Consider the following 19,278-nt stretch of genomic DNA (forward strand, 5'->3'; position numbering starts at 1 on the left):
AGACAACCAACATACTTAAAAAACTGTCCTGAGGATTACAAAGCAACAGAGGGGTAATTAGGAGAGTTGAAATATTCAGTGTCTCAGCATGTTGACTCTACATAAAGTGAGTTTTGTGCTTTATGACCTAAAGTAAGCACAGCCACTTCAGCATTCCTGAGGGGTACTCTTCTGAGATAAGCACAAGTCATAGCAGGGTGAAACAGTAAATAATGGCCATCTCTCTCATTTTGGAGAGGATAAGGAGATGAGCCTCTATAGCTGACCACCTGCCTTCCCCTCAGCCCTTGCCTAGCCACTTGGTTGGACTACATCTTCTCAACATAAACCATTCTGGAGGCAGAGAGAAGGAAAGAATCCCTGAGAAAGAGGGGTCCCCTCATCCTGTGAGGTTTCCTGTGCACGCACTGGAGGTGACACCAGCACCTCCAATTCCCAGAGGGTTAGGGACCGAGCCCACCATCTCATGGAGCTCCTCCAGTCCATTCTCAGGAGTTGCCTCCATCAAAGCACCAGCCAAAAGCTAGGGCCTGCACTGCCCAACACACACTGTTTTCTGAGGAGAAAGACTCCTTGTATTATTTCTCATTTACTTTCACACCAGGGCACAACTAAGCCTTTGCATGTTGTGACCTGGCCCCTTGTGCAGTGATGCGCCTCTTCTTTTTTCAGGTAGAGATGAGAAGGTTCTGTTTTAGCTTTGGGGGTGAGAGCTAAAGCATGTTGCACTTGCACTCTCTGATTAGGCCTTGGTCTTCTGATAGATTTCTGCTTCTTTCACATTTACATCTTCACTTTATCATGTGTCTATTTTTTTGACTCGGTTTTTCCTTGTGCTGCTTGGAGATAGATCTTGCTGGTGTTGTTCCATCAGACTTTGTGTCCTCGCTTTTGCTGTAGCTGTTTACTGCGGTGTCATTTCAGTTGGACTGAAGTTCTGGTGATAAACTGATGTATCTGACAGCAAGAACTATTCTGTCACTTATGCACACACATTCTCTCAATGCTCAGTCCTTGGCACTTTATATATATATATACATATATATATATATTCTTCCCTCAATGTTAGAAATAACGTACTTCTCTCAATGACAAATATCCATGCATTTAATTGATATTCTTATCTTTTCTCTGCTGGGTAGAAGTTACAGAATACACAACTCAAACCTCTGTGTCCAGCAAAACCTCAGTTACCATCAGCAATCTGACAGGGCTATCTATGTTCCATTGTGCTTAGCTGCAGCTAACATCTCACTGCAGTTTTTTATACTTCCTTATTACAATTATTATTATTATTATTATTATTATTATTATTATTTTACCTTCTTTACTCATAATTCTTTTGAGCATCTTTTCCTTTCTTTAGATTCTCCATAAGAGACTCCTCATAACCTGTAGTGCAAGGACATGCACACTTTCAGCTACTCTGAGGCTCTGCTCAGCCTGGAAGTTCCCACTGCAATACGGGTGATCTTTGAAAAGTGAAAGCTTGAGCCTAGATCGATGGTGTAAAACACTCTGTGGAAAATATTATAACTATTCCAGTTAAGATGGGTAGCCTTCATACACTGTCTAGCAGAAGGAATAAGACTTTCTCTTCAGCTTTATTGAAAGGTTCTTCGCAGGTCTGTGCTGAGATAATGTTTTTTTTTTTTTTTTCCTGCTTCAGCAGATTTAGGGTTAAGCCTTAAAAGCAGAAAGATATCCAAAGCAATGTAGAACTAATGCAGAGCCTTCTAGAGAGAACAGCCTGTTGGTTTCTTTTGGACTCCTCTTGGTGGTATGGTGTATGACTGGTGATAAAGATTTGCACAAACCAAAAATGAAACAAAACAAAGCAAACCAAAACCAAACAAAAAAAAATGTTGCTTTGAAATGATGAAATGATGAAAGTGTTTAAAATTCCTATGAATAATAATTCCACGAAGAGTTAACAACACACACAAAGATGTGAAGGAAATGGAAGAACAGGAAGGTGTTGTGTCTTGAGGGATGTCACCCAGGAGGTCAGCAGCAAGACTAAGAACAGAAACCAGACATGTTGGTTGGGGCTTTAGGAGCTAGAATCACAGAATCATAGAATCATGGAGTCATGGAATCGTGGAATCATGGAATCATAGGATCATGGAATCACGGAATCACAGAGTGGTTTGGGTTGGAAGGGACCTTAAAGGTCATTTAATTCCGACCCCCTGCCATGGGCAGGGACCCCTCCCAGCAGCCCAGGCTGCCCCCAGCCCCATCCAGCCTGGCCTTGGGCACTGCCAGGGATGGGGCAGCCACAGCTCCTCTGGGCAAAAATCATGACCTCTCTTCTAATACAGTTCACTCACTCATCTTAGCATAACGTTGAAGTAACCACTGAGGGGACAGTGTATACCCAAGCATCAGATAGATATCTTTTCCAGGAAATAAACTCCTAGAAAATTTGGCAGGTATGGAGTCAAATGATTTTTCTCCCTGGAACACAGCACCAACGTACAGTTGTGGCACTTTGAACCTCATGGCATTGTATCTGCAATGCCTTTCAATGTCCTCTGAAAAATTCCCTTGCATTAGATGGCACATTCAGATGCACCCAGCTTTGGAAGCAGTAATAACAAAATTAACAGCTATGGAGTCAGCCCTTACGGACTGGCCATTTTCTGCAGAACTGTTTTTAGAAGTAATTGCAGCCAGTGTTTTTCCTTCAATTCTTGTTTAAAGAGTAAAGGATTTTTTCCCTCATTATTCCTTATATTATACAAGACATTCTAACAGCTGCTGGAAGTGAATACCGTGTTAACAATACATAATTTAGTAAATATATTCCCAAATTGACACTGAAAGAAAACTGAGATTGCACAACCGTACTGTGTGTTTTTATTATACTGTAAGTACAGTTTCAAACATAATAGGATTTATTCATAGCATATTTACTCCACTGAAGTGAGCATAAATATGGAAATGTCTAAGGCTTAGACTGGGAATTGCCTACTGCTGCTTTCAAGTCATGCAGCACTCTCTGCACTCTAAATGCAGGCTGACAGCAGAAAAAGCAGAACTGTACTTCCAAGGAAAGTATTACAGAAGGATCAAGCTTGCATATCATTACCTTACCCCTGAATTCTAATACAGAATGACAGTGGACACACAGTTGTAGCTTTCACACTACTCTAACGGAACAACTACACAGAGAGAGAGAGAGAGCGCGAACATTTCTGACTGGGGCAGCTCCTACTGGAGTGCGATTTGAAGGAATAAAAATCCCTGTTTATCTGAATATACCATTCAAATGCATGAAGGAAAATATTTCTGTGTCGAAATACATATAAATAAAGGGGGTTGGTTCTGTTCGCCTGGTGTTGGAAAGGAACAGGACAGCAGAGTGCCCGCGAGCAGCGCTCAGATAAAATCTTTTCTGAGTGAAATAAGCATGAAGTATGTGGTGGGAAAGTTATTCTGCTGAAGCTAGTTGATGCAGTTCTGTTGGCTGCTCTGCACTACGAGCCATTGGAGACCCGGTTCAGAGGCTAGCAGGCATGAGAGGTTACACAAAAGTGAGGCAACTCTGTATGGGGTACAGAAAGGTGAGGGACTGTGCTTATCGCTTTCTCCAAGGCAGAAAGCTCAATCAGTTTTCAAAGTTGCAACTAAATAAATAAAAAGACACGGTAGAAAAATTGCTCACAAAGCAATTACCGAAGAGTAGTTGGAGCAAGAGAGAATAATCCCAGCTTTGCAGCTGGGATTTCGAGTCTAAGCAAATATCTGAGTAATCGTCTTTAGCTGTGTACACATTTTAATTCACACCTTTCCACTCACTTATTGCTTCTGTGCTAGATACTTTTAAAAAAGTGAATCAATTGCCCATAAACGGTGTCAGATTGTCAACAATGGAAATGAAATCCCCTGCTTACTGAACAAACAGACTCGGAGCAGCCCCACAAACTCCCGCTCACCGCCTAGGCAATTTGCCTCTCGTGTAACCTGGAGGGTCTCATTATAACTGGTACTTGGTCCTGGCTTGAATTGCTCCAAGCACTTCTAATACAATCTGATCCCTTCAGACCCCGCTTTACTGCCCTTGTTCAAGCATGAAGAATTCAAGCTGGAACAGGTGCAGGGCAGGATGATTAATACAATCTGGGAACAGGGAGTCTTTCACAAGCAGAGCTGCCAACACTATCAATTTATGTGGTAGACAACTGCTTTGGGCAGTAACCTACTGGATTTCCAGTATCTGGCAGCTCTGGTTTTTGGACACTTGGAAATTCAGGAGAATTTCACAGAGCACTCACAAAGCAACTTGACATGGAATAAACATGGAATAAACAGTGAGCCTGATACCTCCCAGGTCCCTGAAGTGGTACAGAGACAATTCATGTTTGTCACTTATGGACCCACAGAACCATACGAGGGCAGCTTGGATTCCGACACAGAGTAAAGGCTGACTGCTCTCCATGCTCTTCTTGGGATGGGAAGGAAGAAATGCCACTTATGCTAAGAGATAATGTCAGCACGTAACAGCTAACAAGGATGGATTGGCCTGGGATACAGTCACACTGCGAACTGGAAGATCTCACGTAACTGAGTATAAGGATGTTGCACCATAGCATTCCTGGAAGGGAGGGGGAGGTAACAGCCTTGATACTTCTAAAAAAAAAAAAAAATTATGAAAGGATTATAAAAAGTGTCTGTAACATTAGGCGTTAAATCTGATAAGTCCAAAGATCCTGTTCTGTTTTCAACCATGCAGTAGTCCTTAGGTGTCTTTGTCGTATAAACCTTCTCTTTTTTTGTCTGGCATTTCCTCTGTGTTCCTACCCACCGAGCGTCAGCACTAGTATGACTATGTGTTTTCCACTGCATTTTTCTTATTTAAAAGTGTCCGGTCTTTTTATTAGCATTAATTTCTTTGTTTCCTGCTTATTATGTCTTCAAGTAACAAAAGTAAAAGACCAGAGATCTTGGCATCATCAGCTAGGCTGACAACATGACCATTGAAAGAACTGTCTTGAAATTAAAAGACTCTCTTCCCCATTTTCTTCTCTCATGCAACCCTCATTTTTTCTAAACTTTACAACATAATCATAATTGTAGTGCTCTGAAATCAGCAATGAATGAATTTCTTTTGTGTCCATGACATCACAGAGTCACTGGAAAATCTCCTGCGGATCAGAGGCTAAATTTCCAATTGAGCTTTGAGCTGGTACACCGTGAATAAAAAAATAATAAAAAAAAACCCACTATATAAATCCTATTAATTTCACCCTGTGAAGGCCACAGGTAATATTCTTTCCTGCTCCAGCCTCCCTTGTACAAGTACATCTGAATCTTTAATACTAAGCTATGAAGAAAAGACAACAACCTAGAACTTGAAAAGAAGGTCTTTTCAATTAACGATTTAGAAACAGGGGAAGGAACCTTATGTACCTTTTTCTTATCTTTCAGATAAAGACCTCTTGGGTAAGCTTGGTAAATCCTTATCTGCTAGATAAAGGACTGCTATGATGGGCCTTATCGCTTAATTAAATCCTAGTACTATGTACAATGAAGTCAATAATTTGTTATACAAGACAGCACTTCCAACTGTGCCTGCATTGGCTAATGCATCTCTATCGGTTCCCTGTACCACAGCATGCTGAAATGGGTCATGTTCCATAACCTGCTCCTGGCAGCAAGGAACTCATTACAGAAAAGGTGCCCAGCTTAGTTTGGACAGGCTGTGATAAATAAATCTGTTGGATCAGCTAGATAAACTGAGGTCCCAGGACAAAACTGATTTGATATGTAGGGCCTAATTCTGTCTGTGTAATTTCCTTGTAAGGAAATGAGTTGAATGTGAAAGACTTGTGGATTTTAGCCCAAATAAAATACTGATACCATAGATCACTGAAACAGAAATAAGGTATAACCAAATTTAATGTTAGAAGATCTTGTGAAACCTGTGGAACAAACTCTAGCAGAAAAACACATGATAAGGTCTAAATCCTGACCATCCTTTTACTCGTTAAGGTTCAGGTCACTTGACGCATTTACATCCACACATATGGGGGTGAAAAAAGGAAAGTGGTCAATAACAGCTATAGCAGCTATCACCAGAGTTCACACTGGCAAGGTCTTCCTGAATACTAAACCCAGTCCAAATTTCCACACAGACAAACATTTGCATAAAGAACTCTAATACATGCAATGCTTCATTTCAGTAATTGGCTTATTGGTAACTTGCTAGAATGATCTGTTCCTGAGCTTCATTGGCAACAACAACTTTGTACATATGGATAATCCATAAAATGAGGTATATTGTACCTATGAGCCTCTGAAGGACTCTATTATAGCCTAAAACCATTACCCATTAGGCCCAGCAACACAAAAATGTTTTGGCCCTGCAATATGGACTGAAGATCTGCAAGCCAGGAGTATTTTCCTGGTAAATATGGCAAATTTCAGACCTGAGATCTGCTACTGCCTTTAATTTTGCTCATCCCAATCAAAATATAGACTATGTGACCGGGATTTTTTTTCCCTTCTCTTTTATCAAGACAAATCTCCTATAGCTAAGATTCACCACTTAGCCCATTGAAAGTAAAATGAGGCATCTAATATTTAGACAGGTAGAGCTGGAGAACATTTATCTTTCCCTTGGGTAGAATCCCTGAGGAGTGCCTGAGCATGCAGCTGAAGCAGTGCTATGACACTGATGTCTGTCCACGAAGGATGGGACATGAAATTCTTGGGTGCTCAGCAAGACAAAGATCAAGACGTGGATCTTGTTCCTACCGAAGATGACAATAGCTTTGAAGTATGTTATCTTTACTTATTTCTGCCAATGATATGCTCAGAACTACACTGTCAATGTTAAGCAGAGACAACTCCTGGCCATGGGAGTAACTTGCTACTGGGATAAACAGGAGTAACCATGAAACGTCTCTAGATTATGCCAGTAAAACCTGTTAGGGCTACTCTGTAAACTTGGAGTAGCCTTTTATAAATCTGAGGGCAACAAAACTGCTTCCAGGAACCACTGGTATCAAGGGCGGTCTAAATACACTGTGAGTTGCTAGAGTCGTATTCAGGAGTGCTTGGATTTCACAGCTGGGTACTTCTAGCAAATTGTACTCCTTTCTATGTGTAGTCCCTAAGGATTTCCCCATAAATGCATAGACCCAGTTCTTGCATGTCTGGCAAACTCTTCCTGTATGCTTGCCAAGTTTTAAAGGGCAAAGAATCAACAGCTGATAATTTATGCCAGGAACCAACAATGATCCAAATTCACCCCCTGTGTAATTCTAGAAAAGCCAGTAGAGTTCCAGGGGAGAAATTGTTGGCTTAGCAAAGTAAATTTTCATTGACATTTGAGGAATACACAGTATCAATTAAAGCAGAGCTAATTATTGCTACTATTATTTGCATTGCAGTAGCTCCCGGAGGCCCTTAACAGGATTATAGCCTTCTGGTATGAGGAGTTTTTAGGAACATAAGCTGTGATCTGGAAGTTCACATATAAGAGCTAACATTTGGTACCTGTGCAGAATGTCTCTAAGTTCAAAGGGGCTCCAGACAGCACAGGGCTTTGATCACAGGTATGGGCCACATGATCCTGGGCCACTAACGCTTTTGTGATGCTTTGAGGTTTGCATGGAGTCATCATTTGTCTTTTCACTCCTTACCCAGGAGTGATGCAGGCCAGCCTGTGTCTGGAAGAGGAAAGTCCTTCCCAAAGCTCAGCATTTGGACAGGGCCAATGACGCCTTACATTGGCACCTTGTCAGGAAACCTCAAGAAACATTTATAACCTTCACATATTCTGATGAGTTCATCATGGGGTACAGCTCTCTTGCCTAAGAATGGGACATTTTAGACATTTTACACTTTGTTCTGAGTCATTCTTGTGAGGAAGGGCTGCCTGACATGTGTCGGCTACACTCTGATTCACCTGCTGCCCCTGACACCAGATGGCTTCTGATGAAACAAAGCAAAGGCTTAGTCAGTAAGACTTTCAGGGTCCAAACTGAAAAAAAAAAAAACAAATAACATTCTATAATACATTTCACACCTAGGTTCCTCTCTAGTTTCTTGACTTCTTTTGTCTAGATCACTAAATATTGCAAAAACTGATGTCCAAAGCAATACCCACAACCCAGAGCTACAGCCTAAACCTCCCTGTGGCTGCAGATGTCCTGCTGCACCTTCCCCTTTGGTTCACAGGGAATCAGCCAAGGGATGCATATGACACAAATGTCACGCTGAGTTAAATTTGTGGCTGTGCTTCTTGGATATCTAGAGGCCAGTATTACTTCACTACCCTTCGCCTTGCTCGCTGGCTGCTGCTATCAAGCCCAGACTGTAATTTATGTCCTTCAGCCTGGGTTGGTGCTGGTAATAATTTATATATTTTACAGCCTACTTCAACAGTGCATTCATTCTGTTGAGATTTGGATCTTTGGTGGCTGACCAGCTTTCCAGGGACTCCACACAATACACATTAATAATACACTTGACAGACACATCGCTCGTTCAGACCATTTCTCAGCACAGAAGGCCTCCTATTCTCCTCCCTAGTAGCTGTTTCAGCAGTCCTTGGGTCATGTTGATCTGAAGAAATTGTAACCAAAATAAGATGCGTCAAGTAGATCACAGTCAACAAGGTAGATAAGCTGCAACAAGTGGGTAAATAAGTAACAACAAGGGGGAAAGAAAACAGTGAAAATTACAGTGATAACAAAAGCTGATCTACATGAACACCGACTGCGGTTCCGAAACTAGGGTTAGTTTGCAGGATATGATACACTTAAAATGATTTTTGTTCAAAATTTATCACAACAACATTTTTTTCTTATATTTTCATTGTTTAATCCTCATACTATTCTCCTTCATGAAGACATCTATTTGTTTTCAAAGTCCTTCCTATTTCCATCTCTGCTTTTGCCCTTCTGCGGAATATGTTCAAAGAAAAGACTTATTTCACCTGTGTATACCTTTGAGGAGGTACTGCAGGCTCTGAGGGCTGCTGCCTTTGTCAATAGGTCTTACACGAGGAAGGCTCCTATAAGAGAGCAAATATGCTTTCACATCCCTTGTTTGAAAACTTTAAATGCAGAATTTCCTGTCAGGTGCAACAAAATATTTGCTTCGTTCAAGGACATCGCTGAAATAATGTGTAATGTCTGATTTGGAAGAATGAGCCTGAAGACGGGCTTAACTTCACATAGAGAGAGGTGCCTCAGAGTTAGACACCCCTTTGAGAGTCAGGAGAGGCTCAGCAAAAGAACACTACTACCCAACCCTACAAACCCATCCTGCCACGCTACGGAAATCAAGATGTGCAGCCTGGTTTTGCCAGACTGAGTGGGACTAGAATGACAGCTCATGAAGAGATCACTGTGGCAAAAGATAAGCCAGAAAGATATTTTCTCTAAGGAATTAGGAGCCATTTGCTGCTGATAACATTGTTCTTACTTTCTTTATATTAAGTATTTAATGGAATTAAACTTGGAATTGTGCTTTACTACATTTCTGACTGATGGCTTTTTAACCACAAGTGTGCATGCAAAAAAATAATAATAATTTAAGTGAAAACCAAATAAACAGATCAAAAATAAAGCGTCCATTCCAAAAATAAGTTACTGAGTTTTGGAAAAAAAAATTAAAATCCCAAACTAGCGTAAATAAAACCGATAGCATCTACTGCAGTGGAAACAGCAGCTTAATACAGAGAAGTTAGGACACAAAAAATAATTGGGAAGATCTCAATCAGAAAAAAAAATAGTTTGGCATTATTCTCCCCATTTTTCAGAGGAAAATCTCTGATGAGATGCAGCAGATGAAAGGTAACGTGCCCCAGTAATGCAGCATGCCAGTGTAGAGCTGGGGTTACAGGTTTCTTGAGTTCTGGCTCACTTGTTTACTTAATCCTGTTGCAAGACAGTCTGTAGGATTCCCAATCACAGCTGGAACTGCTTTCGAAGACATGCTGACAAACAAAACTTTTATGCAGAACTTTCAGAAATATTTAATGAACTGACGATCAGTTCACATGAAGTCACTTTCATTCGTGGATTTAAAACTTCCAGAAGGTGGCAAGAAAGTCAACCCCCCATTACAGAAAGGACTCTGTCATACTTGCATTTCATAGCACAGGTTAGATAGTACTGAGTTGGAGTTTTTTAATCAGAATTCAGAGCAATTATGGCACCTGGAATTTGAAAATTCACAGAGAGGAAAGCCCTGAGTGAAGATGAGTAGAGCCACTATACTTCTTTTTGTCATTGTAGGTTGGGTCCCTGTTCCACATCTGCTGATCAAACATCTGGGAATGGACACTTTTTTTTGGTACCAGAGATGTACAAAATGATTTAAGGACCTACATACTAACAAACTGACCTATAGTGAACTATCCTGTTATTCCTCTTTAATACTGAATAGCTGTGTTAAGCATATGCAAGGAAATACATGGTAACTTGATTTGCATTTGGATTGATAGTCACAAAAATCAAATCAGCTATTAAAATAAGCATAAATATAGAGCACTGAATACCTATCAAATATACTTTTACATACCTGAATGTCACTCAGATGCTCACTGTGCATACTGCTGACATTTAATATTTCATTTCCTATCCTCAGCCAGAAAGAATACAGAGAATTATGACAAGATAGTTGTGAATTGCAACAAATCTACTTCTGAGACTGGCTGATTCTTGCCATGCATCCTTTAAAGAGATAACAAAACTCCCTCCCATGCCAGGAAATCCTTTTGTTTTGCAAAACAGATACCCTAAAGAAAAATGGATACCAAGATGTGATGGCTGAAATCCCAGTCCCACTGAAATCACCCTAGTTTTTACCACTGATAATAGTGTTCGCATTTCACTTACTACCTCCATGTAAGGCAGTCAGAGCTGGACAGATGGACTACGTATTAAATTACCAGCAACTACGGATGGTCTGTTTCCTAAATTAAAGTCAGAATTTGGCTGTGAGTTTGCAATAATATATGAATAAATCTCTAGCTGTACAGTTGTGAAGCAAAGCTAAAAAATGAGACCAAATGCAATGCAGAGATGAGTCTGCAGGGAGCCTGGAACAAAGTGACATGAGAACTTCTCTATTCTCATAGCGTGGGTTTAATCAGATAATGTCGATAATTTAAATACTAACATTGTTAATTATTTCCATGAGGACTTAGCCACCTGGGAAAGTTTTGCTGGTTACTTGAACTAGGCTTGTTACATGAGGCTCCATTAAATTGCTTTAGTTCAGATTGGGCTTCTTCACAAGTAGTATATACTAAGTTTGTTGTGTACCAAGGCTCATTTTTATACTGTGTTTAGCGTGGTGCATGGGTAATGCTGCAGGTTCTGTTCCCCCATTGGAAAGAAAATGAACAGCTTCTTTTGGTGAGTTAGTTTCCTTTGGGATAGGTGAACTGATCTGCCCTGTTAGCACAGGAGCGCTAGGCCTTCAGAAAAGGGGAGCACATGGTTAAACTAAGAGGAAAACAAGTACTTAATAGAAAGGGTGGTGAAAAAGGATGTTTAACCTGCAATGAAATTGGATGTAGCATGTTACGACATTGAACACGCAAAGTAAAAACATGTACAGAGGTGAGGTGTGAGTGTAGATGCAAGCAGGATCTACACAAATGATCAACTTGTTTAACCAAGCCTAGCTTCCCTATACACTCAAACCCTGGAAGACGAAGGACCACTCATAATGGGAATTATTCCTTTTGGGGTTTATTTTAATCCTGTTGCTAATTATTTTTCTTCCTCGTGAAAGAGGCAGCTGAAGACAGGGTGTCATGCAGAACCTACAGCCTACTGAAGCACTGGTGTAACCTAACACGAACAGGGCACTTCAGCGATGCCCCACACATCCTGTACAGGCCCTTGTGCCACAGAGGCGTGTGAGGAGCGAGGTGCAGCACCTCTCCTCCCTGCCCTAACCCCACTGCTTGCCCCCTCAACTCCAAGCACCGTAGCCAGTAGCAGGCTGAGAAGCCAAGGAGAGGGAGGCCGAGCCCAGGCACCTCGGAGGAGCGGCCACAGGGGCAGCAGGGCGGCCTGCATGGACACCGAGCCGAGCAAGGCAGCGCCCAGCCGCATCCCCTCAGCCCTCCCCAAACTCCGAGGGCCCTCCGCGCCTCGCGGCCGCCATGACAGCCGCCCAGCCCCGCCACCCGCGCTGCGCATGCGCGCCCCCTCCCCTCCCCGATGTGCCTCTCCCCTCCCCATACGCCCCCTCCCCTCTGCTCCCCCCTCCCATCTGCACATGCGCACTCCCACCTCCTCCACCCGGCCGGCTGAGCCGAGGGGGATGGAGCGAGGCGCATGCGCACAAGGCCCGGGCTGACCAACCAGCTGCGCCCACCGCCCTCCCCCCTTTCCCCGCGGGGGCAGGGCCGGTCCGCCGCCGTCCCGGCATGCAGCGCGGCGGCGGCGACAGCGGCGGCGGCCGCCATGTTGTGGTAGTTTGTTGTTCTCCTGCGGCCGGGCCGCGCCGAGGGGCGGCCGCCGGGCGCTGAGGCCGGGCCCTTCCCTGTGGCCTTTCCCCGTCCCAGCGCTCCCGGGGGCGGCTCGGAGGAGGTGTCGGGAGCCGCCGGGAGCCGCCGGGGTGAGGCGAGGAGCCATGGCTGCCGCCCTGGGAGGAGGCGCAGGTGGGTGGCGGCGGGCCCGGGCCTCGCCTCGCCTCACGGAGGGGTGAGGGGTGCTGAGAGGTGCGGGGCCCTCGCCTCCTTCCCCCTCATGAACGCTTTTCAGCCGCCTTCTTCGGCTCGGGACCGCCGGGTGGGTGGGTGGGGTGTGTTTTAGGCTCCTATTTATTTAGAGGCGCGTGGTACCGTGGTTTTACGCTCACCGTGCGGGTGTCCCGATCGAATAATTGATTTCTGACCTAAGGAGTAACTAAAATTTTATTTCGCAGACGATCCTGAAGCAGAGCATCTCGGTTGGAACGCGTAAGGCGAAATCAGTGCGTGGTCTTAGGGTTCTTGGGTGCGCCACTGCTCTTCCGTTTGGCTCCTACTTGCACTATTTGAGTGACAGGCAAAAACCAGGGCTGTTCTGGTTGGCGCAATGGGCAGAGTTTAAAATTAAAACACTCGATTGAGTGATTTTAAAGAAAAGGAGACTTAGATCCCCCATGTGACCCATCTTCAAGAGAGATGTAGTTCAGAGAACGTATCTATTTCTGGTGCTCTGGGTCCTCCTTTCACAGGACTAACAGGTTAGTTAAACGCTTGTCAGGGTTAACAGTATCTCTCCTTGTCTGTACTAAAGTTTCTAATGATTTCAGTTAGTTTTTCTTGTCAGCAGCTGTTACAGAGAAGAGCGTGGCTGATCCTCAGGATCACTTGCCAGAGTGGTCAATCTGCTACCAGTTAAGCAAACAGTGGTGAACAAAGCATGTAAATACAACTGCTGAAGGTAAATGTTGCAAGGAAATTCCCAAATTTCAAAATTGAAAACTTTGGGAAGAAGGCTAGAAAAGACAGCGCTAATTGGTAATATTCTGAGGATGTTGAGCGTTGGCTTAATGGTGTTAATTACATTGTAGTGTTAAAGTTATTTTACAAAAGTATTTGTGCTGTTAACTGTGGTTCGGTTACTTTTGATGTGGAAGTAAACTTTGCATATATGTGCTATATCTGAAAGTTTTTTGCTAGTACTATGAGGAAAGGGTATTTTAAAGGAAATGTCACTTTCTAAGCACTTGAATTCTTGTGTTTATAACTGCTGCAAGTTGAGTGAGCATGTTTTCATAGTGGAGGACTTGTGTTAGGTCAGAGGTTGGACTGGGTGATCTCGGAGGTCTCTTCCAACCTAGATGATTCTGTAAATGCGTATGCAGCAGACAGCCTTGAACCAAGGGGTGCGATTGCAGTTCCTAGTTTTTTTTGTGATGGAATACTGCTTATGTCTAACTGAATTAGGATCCTTTTGCACTAAATGGGTGCAAGCAGTTGTTTGTTCAGAGTTAATGCTGAGCTCATCAATAAAATAGCAGTCAATTAAATATGATCCTTGCCCCATATAAATAGTGGTGGTTTTAATCTGGGTGATCACTGTGCAACACTTTTTTAAATGAAGAAAACAGAGGTGTCACTTTATGTTAATCTGACTAGTCAAGTAAAATTCCTGGTGGAAGTTGCTAAATACACTTCAAAAACCCACTAAAAAAAATGGCAGTTACAGTACAACGGTACATACGGCTCTACTTGGAAAGAGGCTGCTATCTAAAGTCAATAGTGGTAATAAATGGAGGAAAAAAAGGAATCCAGGAATATGTGATTACTGGGCTTAAATGTTTCTGGTCAGTTGAAGTTCTAGCTTTAGGAGCTAATGTTTTCAATTTAGTTCTCAGGGTTTCTTGTTTCTGTTTTATTTTTTTGTTTGTTTTGGAATGGGCGAAGACTTTAAATTATCGACATAATAGCAATACAGAGCTTTCTTTTAAAAAATAGGCTTACAAACAATTGGTAAAGAAGTGCAGAATAAATGGAATGTTAATTTGACATAATTTCAAGGTAATAGTTGGCAAAGTAAGAGAGTTTTGTTGTTGAAGATACAGATTAAATTTTAAGTCTTCTGTAAAGAGATGATGCAGGGCTGAAAAATGAAATGGCTTTGTTTGCTGAACACTTTAAGTACATTTGATGGGATGGAAGGTGATTTGTGTGTAGGACAGTGTGTAGGCTCACTGGTCATTTATATATTTTTTTTTTAAGTTCTTGGGAAGTACTGTCTTGATTCTTAATAACAGAGTACTCATATGTACCTCTGTATCTGTAACCAGATACTAAGAACGATGATTAAGACTATTGCAGTGATAGATTTCACAAACATAAACTGGAAAGTTTTCACGTGGTGGCCTGTGAGGTCTCTGGGAGTGATTCACAACTTCATGTTAACTTGCAAGTTCCTTTGCTATGCGGCCTGATTCAACTTGCTGCCTATTCTGGAGTGTCCGTATCGAAACACGTACGTTCAGGATGCCTCTGCTAGTGAGGATGCGGGACTCTGAGGGCTGGTAGTTGCTCATAGTTGCAATCATCAGTCGATACGGTTAAGGCAGTGATTCCCAAGCTTGATGCAAACTTGCGTGTAAAACCAGGACCAGAGCAAACATGTTGAGTGTTGAGTCCAACATCATCTGCTTATAATACACTAGCTGTGTCGTATAGCTGCTGAATTTCTTTCTTAATGTTTGAAATGTAGCTGTAAATTGATGGTAGTAATCTTACTCAGTGAGAGGTGGTTACAGCAGAACTAAACAACAAACCCTCAAAGCAAGGAACACTTCTTGGTTGTCTGCCATCTGATAGCACTGGAACCCATCCAGCATGAACCAGGGGAAGCATGAACCCTCCCTTACTGAGGTAAGGGAAAGTTATTGTAACTTCTTTTCTGGTTAATTTGCTTCTGATGAACTTTCCTCTAGAAAACTTTGAGTGCAGATATCTTTGGAGTGAATCCTGACGGGCTGGGATAGTGTGGGAGACAGAGAAACAGCTGAAGAGGGTCCCATCCATACGTGTCTATCCCATTTTCCTCAGAAGTCCTATACCAAGAGTAGCTGAATAGGTGCTTCTCTACCTCTGGGCCTGTTATTTCTCCAGTTTGAACTCAAGCTGTCATTGTTTTAATTTCATTCAACTAATCTGAAGGCCATTGTATTCTTAGCAAAGTAATGGCGTTAAAAGCCTCTTGTGCTGCTGTTAACAAAAATTGTTAAAAAGCTAATATTGCTAGCACGGCAAGCACCTTCCCCTGCGTCCTGGGGTCACTATCCAATTTAAAGACAGTAAATATTCTGCATTTTTTGAGTTTGTTGTACTTCAGGCTACTTGACAGCAGCACCCAGGGACTGGAAACAAATTCTACATTTATGCCTGGATGAAAGTGGGTAGAGCGTTGGCCATGGTTGAGTTTCTGGATATTGCGCTCACTAGGTGGACTGATGCAACTGGCCAGTATAACTTAAATTTGTATTCGAATGTACACACACAGACTCCAAAGTGACAAAGGCCTACACAGTTCGCAGTTTGTGAGATACAAATACATGGACTTCTGTACCAGCTGAGGGCTAGTGCCAAAAAAAAAAAAAAAACTACTTGAGTGAGCTTGTGGCAGGCAGATTTGCTTTTAAACACAGCAATTTAAAACATTTTAGTGCTTCCTTGAAAAGCTTTCACGAAGAGCTACATTTTTTCTGAATATTATCTCACCAAAGGTCATTTAAATTAAACATAACCATAGCATCGCTTGTTTTTAATGAAAGCCGAAGCTGAACCATGCTTTATTGCATCAAATACTAAACCTCAGATTTTAGGTCTTATGCAACTTATTGTCTAGAATACTGAAAGTGGTGATTGTCACAGGCTCAACCCCAAAAACCTCCAGATAAGTAGTGGGTTTGGTCCTGTGTTGCATTTATTATGCTCTGCTGTTATGCAGCCTCAGTTCCAACTGTAACATTTGGTGGCTATGAAAGATGCTGGAGAGTAGATGTTTCTCATCAGTGTCCAAAGCCATTTGGGAATCGAGCTCATGTGGATTTCATTTAAACTCTTGGCCTTCATTCGCTGTTCAGTGTGCTTGTGAGGCAAGGAACCATGACACTTTTAAAACGTATTTCCAAAGCAAATGTGTTTTCAAATCCAAGAGGGCTTTGGAAATGTTTTTTTGTGTTTAGATGAAGTCCTTTTTTATTTCTTACTTTCCCTTTAAGATATTTTTTGCAAGCACTGATGACAAAGAGAACTTCAATTCCTGGTGGCACGTCGTTATTAGTTCTGTTCTTGCTTATAGTTAGTGACTTGTTTTCCATCATTACAAACTCTGAAAAATATTTTTAAGAAGGTAAAAACAACTTGTCTCCTGTAGAAATTCATTTTTCTACTTTATTTCTTTGAGAAACCAAAACACTATTCTATATGAATAATTTGGAAAGAACCCCTGAAATACAGTAGTGGAGGGCCGTGTTGTGCAATTACTGTATTGTTACAAACACTTCGTCACTGAATACTTAAGGCTTGAATGAGTAATTGTTTACCAATATAAAGGCTGCACGATGGCTGTCCCGGAACACACAAACCAAAGTGTTGGTGTTTGTCTGGTGTATTTCTGCACGTGTTTTCTTGTGCACGAGGCGGTCCAAGTGAATATGATTTTTATGATGGGGTAGTGAGCTGGATTCATAGCTTGCTTCAAAATGTTTGGCTTCCATCACAGGCTTCAGTTCAGGAGTTCGTGTTATCTTGAGTTTTTACTGCTAGACGTTGTTGTGATTAGTGGCCAGAGTTTTTGTTGTACCGGTGTTAATAGAACAGTTGCATCTCTGTCCCTTGTTGTAGACATTTCTCTATATGACATGGTGAGATACTGACGTTGGCGGTTAGGCTCTGCATTTAAGTAGTGTACTCGGTTCCTGGAAATCTGGGCTTTACAATACCTCTGTATTGGGTAACATCTTGCAGTGCAATATGAAGAAAAATGCTTTGTACAAAAACTGTTGCATAAAGAAAAGCTGTTCTTAATCTGGGGGCTCGTGCTTGTAATGCTGTCGAGTGTTTTAAATAAGATGTTGGGGAATGGGATAGATCAAGATGAAATTACTGCATTCAGTGTTTATATCTAGGCATAGAGAAGTGTTTTGCCATGTGGTAAATGACTTTTCCTTTTTTCATTTCTTTTCCCCCCTTTTTTTCAATAGTCCCCTTCTGTTCTGCCCAGAAGCAGTACAGCATAGTTACTGTAAAAGACCTGTTGGGTAAGCAGCGCGTGATGCTTTTTTTTTTTCCATTGAACTATTGGATCATTGCTGCAAGAAATAGCTTTTCTCCATCTCGTTTAGGTTAAGGAGACATCTTTGATGCTTTCTCAATGCCTAAAAGTAATGGTAAGTTCCATATTCATGGTAGTGAAATATTGAAGTGGACCAAGATACAAAATCTTGAGCTGCTAAGGAGGTTTACGAGGTGTAGTTAGTGTTCCAGAAAGCGTGCAGGTGTATTTGTAGCAAGAGCAGTACAGTCATCAACTGTTTTTCCTAGTCGAGAAGTTTTGGCAATCTCATTGCAGTAAAATACTCCATCTTAGCAACAGTTGCTATGTGGGACTACCTTTTTAGGCTACGCTGGTACCATTTTAAGATGTGTAAGAGCTCTGCTCTGCAGTGTTCTTGCTGATTCACCTCCTACGCTTGTGAGACTTGACTGTGTAGCTAAGGCTTCCATTTTACATGGAAAATTATTAGCGTAAATTTAATTGAAAGGGAGACCAGAGAGCAGGAAACTGCCATCAGTATAGCCAAAGAAGAAATAATTCTGTGGATTTCTAGTGTGGATGAGCTGTTCTTATTGAGCAGGGGAAAAAAATAAAACAGAACCAACAAAAAGCAGTTCTGGTCATACATCATAAAAGCAGAAAATAAGCTGCAGAACAGCTTACAGCACTGCTGTTGCTGCAGCAGGGTAAGTACAAAGCAAACAAACCTTCTTAGTGTAGGGAACCGAGTGTGTTTGGCACTCTTTGTACTTAGGTTTGCAGCTGCCCGGAGCCTGGGGAGTCAGGCGGGTCTAACAAAGCAGGCAGCATTGGTCAGTCTCTGTTCCAACTTTTCTGAAGCTCCTAAACCAGTGTTTGTCTTAGTACTGCAGTGAGGGAGAACCAAGTGTTGGATTATTTCTTTTGTTTTCCTGCATAACTGGTTTTTCCTGCTTCCTCGTTCATCTAGTGCTTTTTTGGTACCTGATAGGCCTTGGTTTTTTCCTTACAATGTTGCCTGGAAGTTGTGTGTGTGGGGGGGTGGATCAGTGTATTTAGTGCTCGCCTGTTCAGATCTTCCTGGTGATACTCAGCTAATCCATGCACATCTTGGTGACCATGTTGAATTGAAACAAGGAGCCATAGGCATTGTACTGCAAGTCTCAGCAACAGCTGTGATGTACAACTACCTTCCTAGGCTGCAGTGGTACTACTGGAAGAAGTACAAAACATTTCAGATCCAAAGATGGACATTTTCCTGCTTAAAAGGCTTATGTGCATGGATTTCCCCCCTTCCCTTTTCTCACCTCCAACACAGTAGAACTGAGAATTAAAAAAAAAAAGAAAAGTGTTTGGCTGTTGCTCTCAGTGGTTTTGTGCTCTGACTGATGAGTTTTCTGAGCACTTAACCACATGTGGCACAAACATTGACTCCTTCAAGGAGAAACGTCCATCCATGTTATGCTGATTGTCGATCGCTGGTATTTTCCAGTGTTATTTCCTACACAGAAGAAAAATGTAGCTTCAG

At 42.1% G+C, this 19,278-nt stretch overlaps 1 protein-coding gene across 9 annotated transcripts in view; it reads left to right on the plus strand.

Moving 5' to 3' along the window:
* Positions 1-12,301: 12,301 nt before the first annotated feature.
* The window catches only part of RBM33 (RNA binding motif protein 33), a 102,548-nt gene continuing 95,571 nt past the window's right edge, over positions 12,302-19,278 (plus strand). For 8 of the 9 annotated variants that reach the window (XM_040546133.1, XM_040546134.1, XM_040546138.1 and 5 more), the window contains exon 1: positions 12,322-12,640. In XM_040546133.1, the coding sequence (XP_040402067.1) occupies positions 12,613-12,640 (28 nt within the window). In that variant the 5' untranslated portion in view covers positions 12,322-12,612. Of the gene's footprint in view, positions 12,641-19,278 lie in introns of all 9 variants that reach the window. The other variant, XM_040546139.1, reaches the window with a different exon arrangement.

The sequence above is a fragment of the Cygnus olor genome, chromosome 2 (genome assembly GCF_009769625.2).
Source record: "Cygnus olor isolate bCygOlo1 chromosome 2, bCygOlo1.pri.v2, whole genome shotgun sequence".
NCBI lineage: Eukaryota > Metazoa > Chordata > Aves > Anseriformes > Anatidae > Cygnus > Cygnus olor.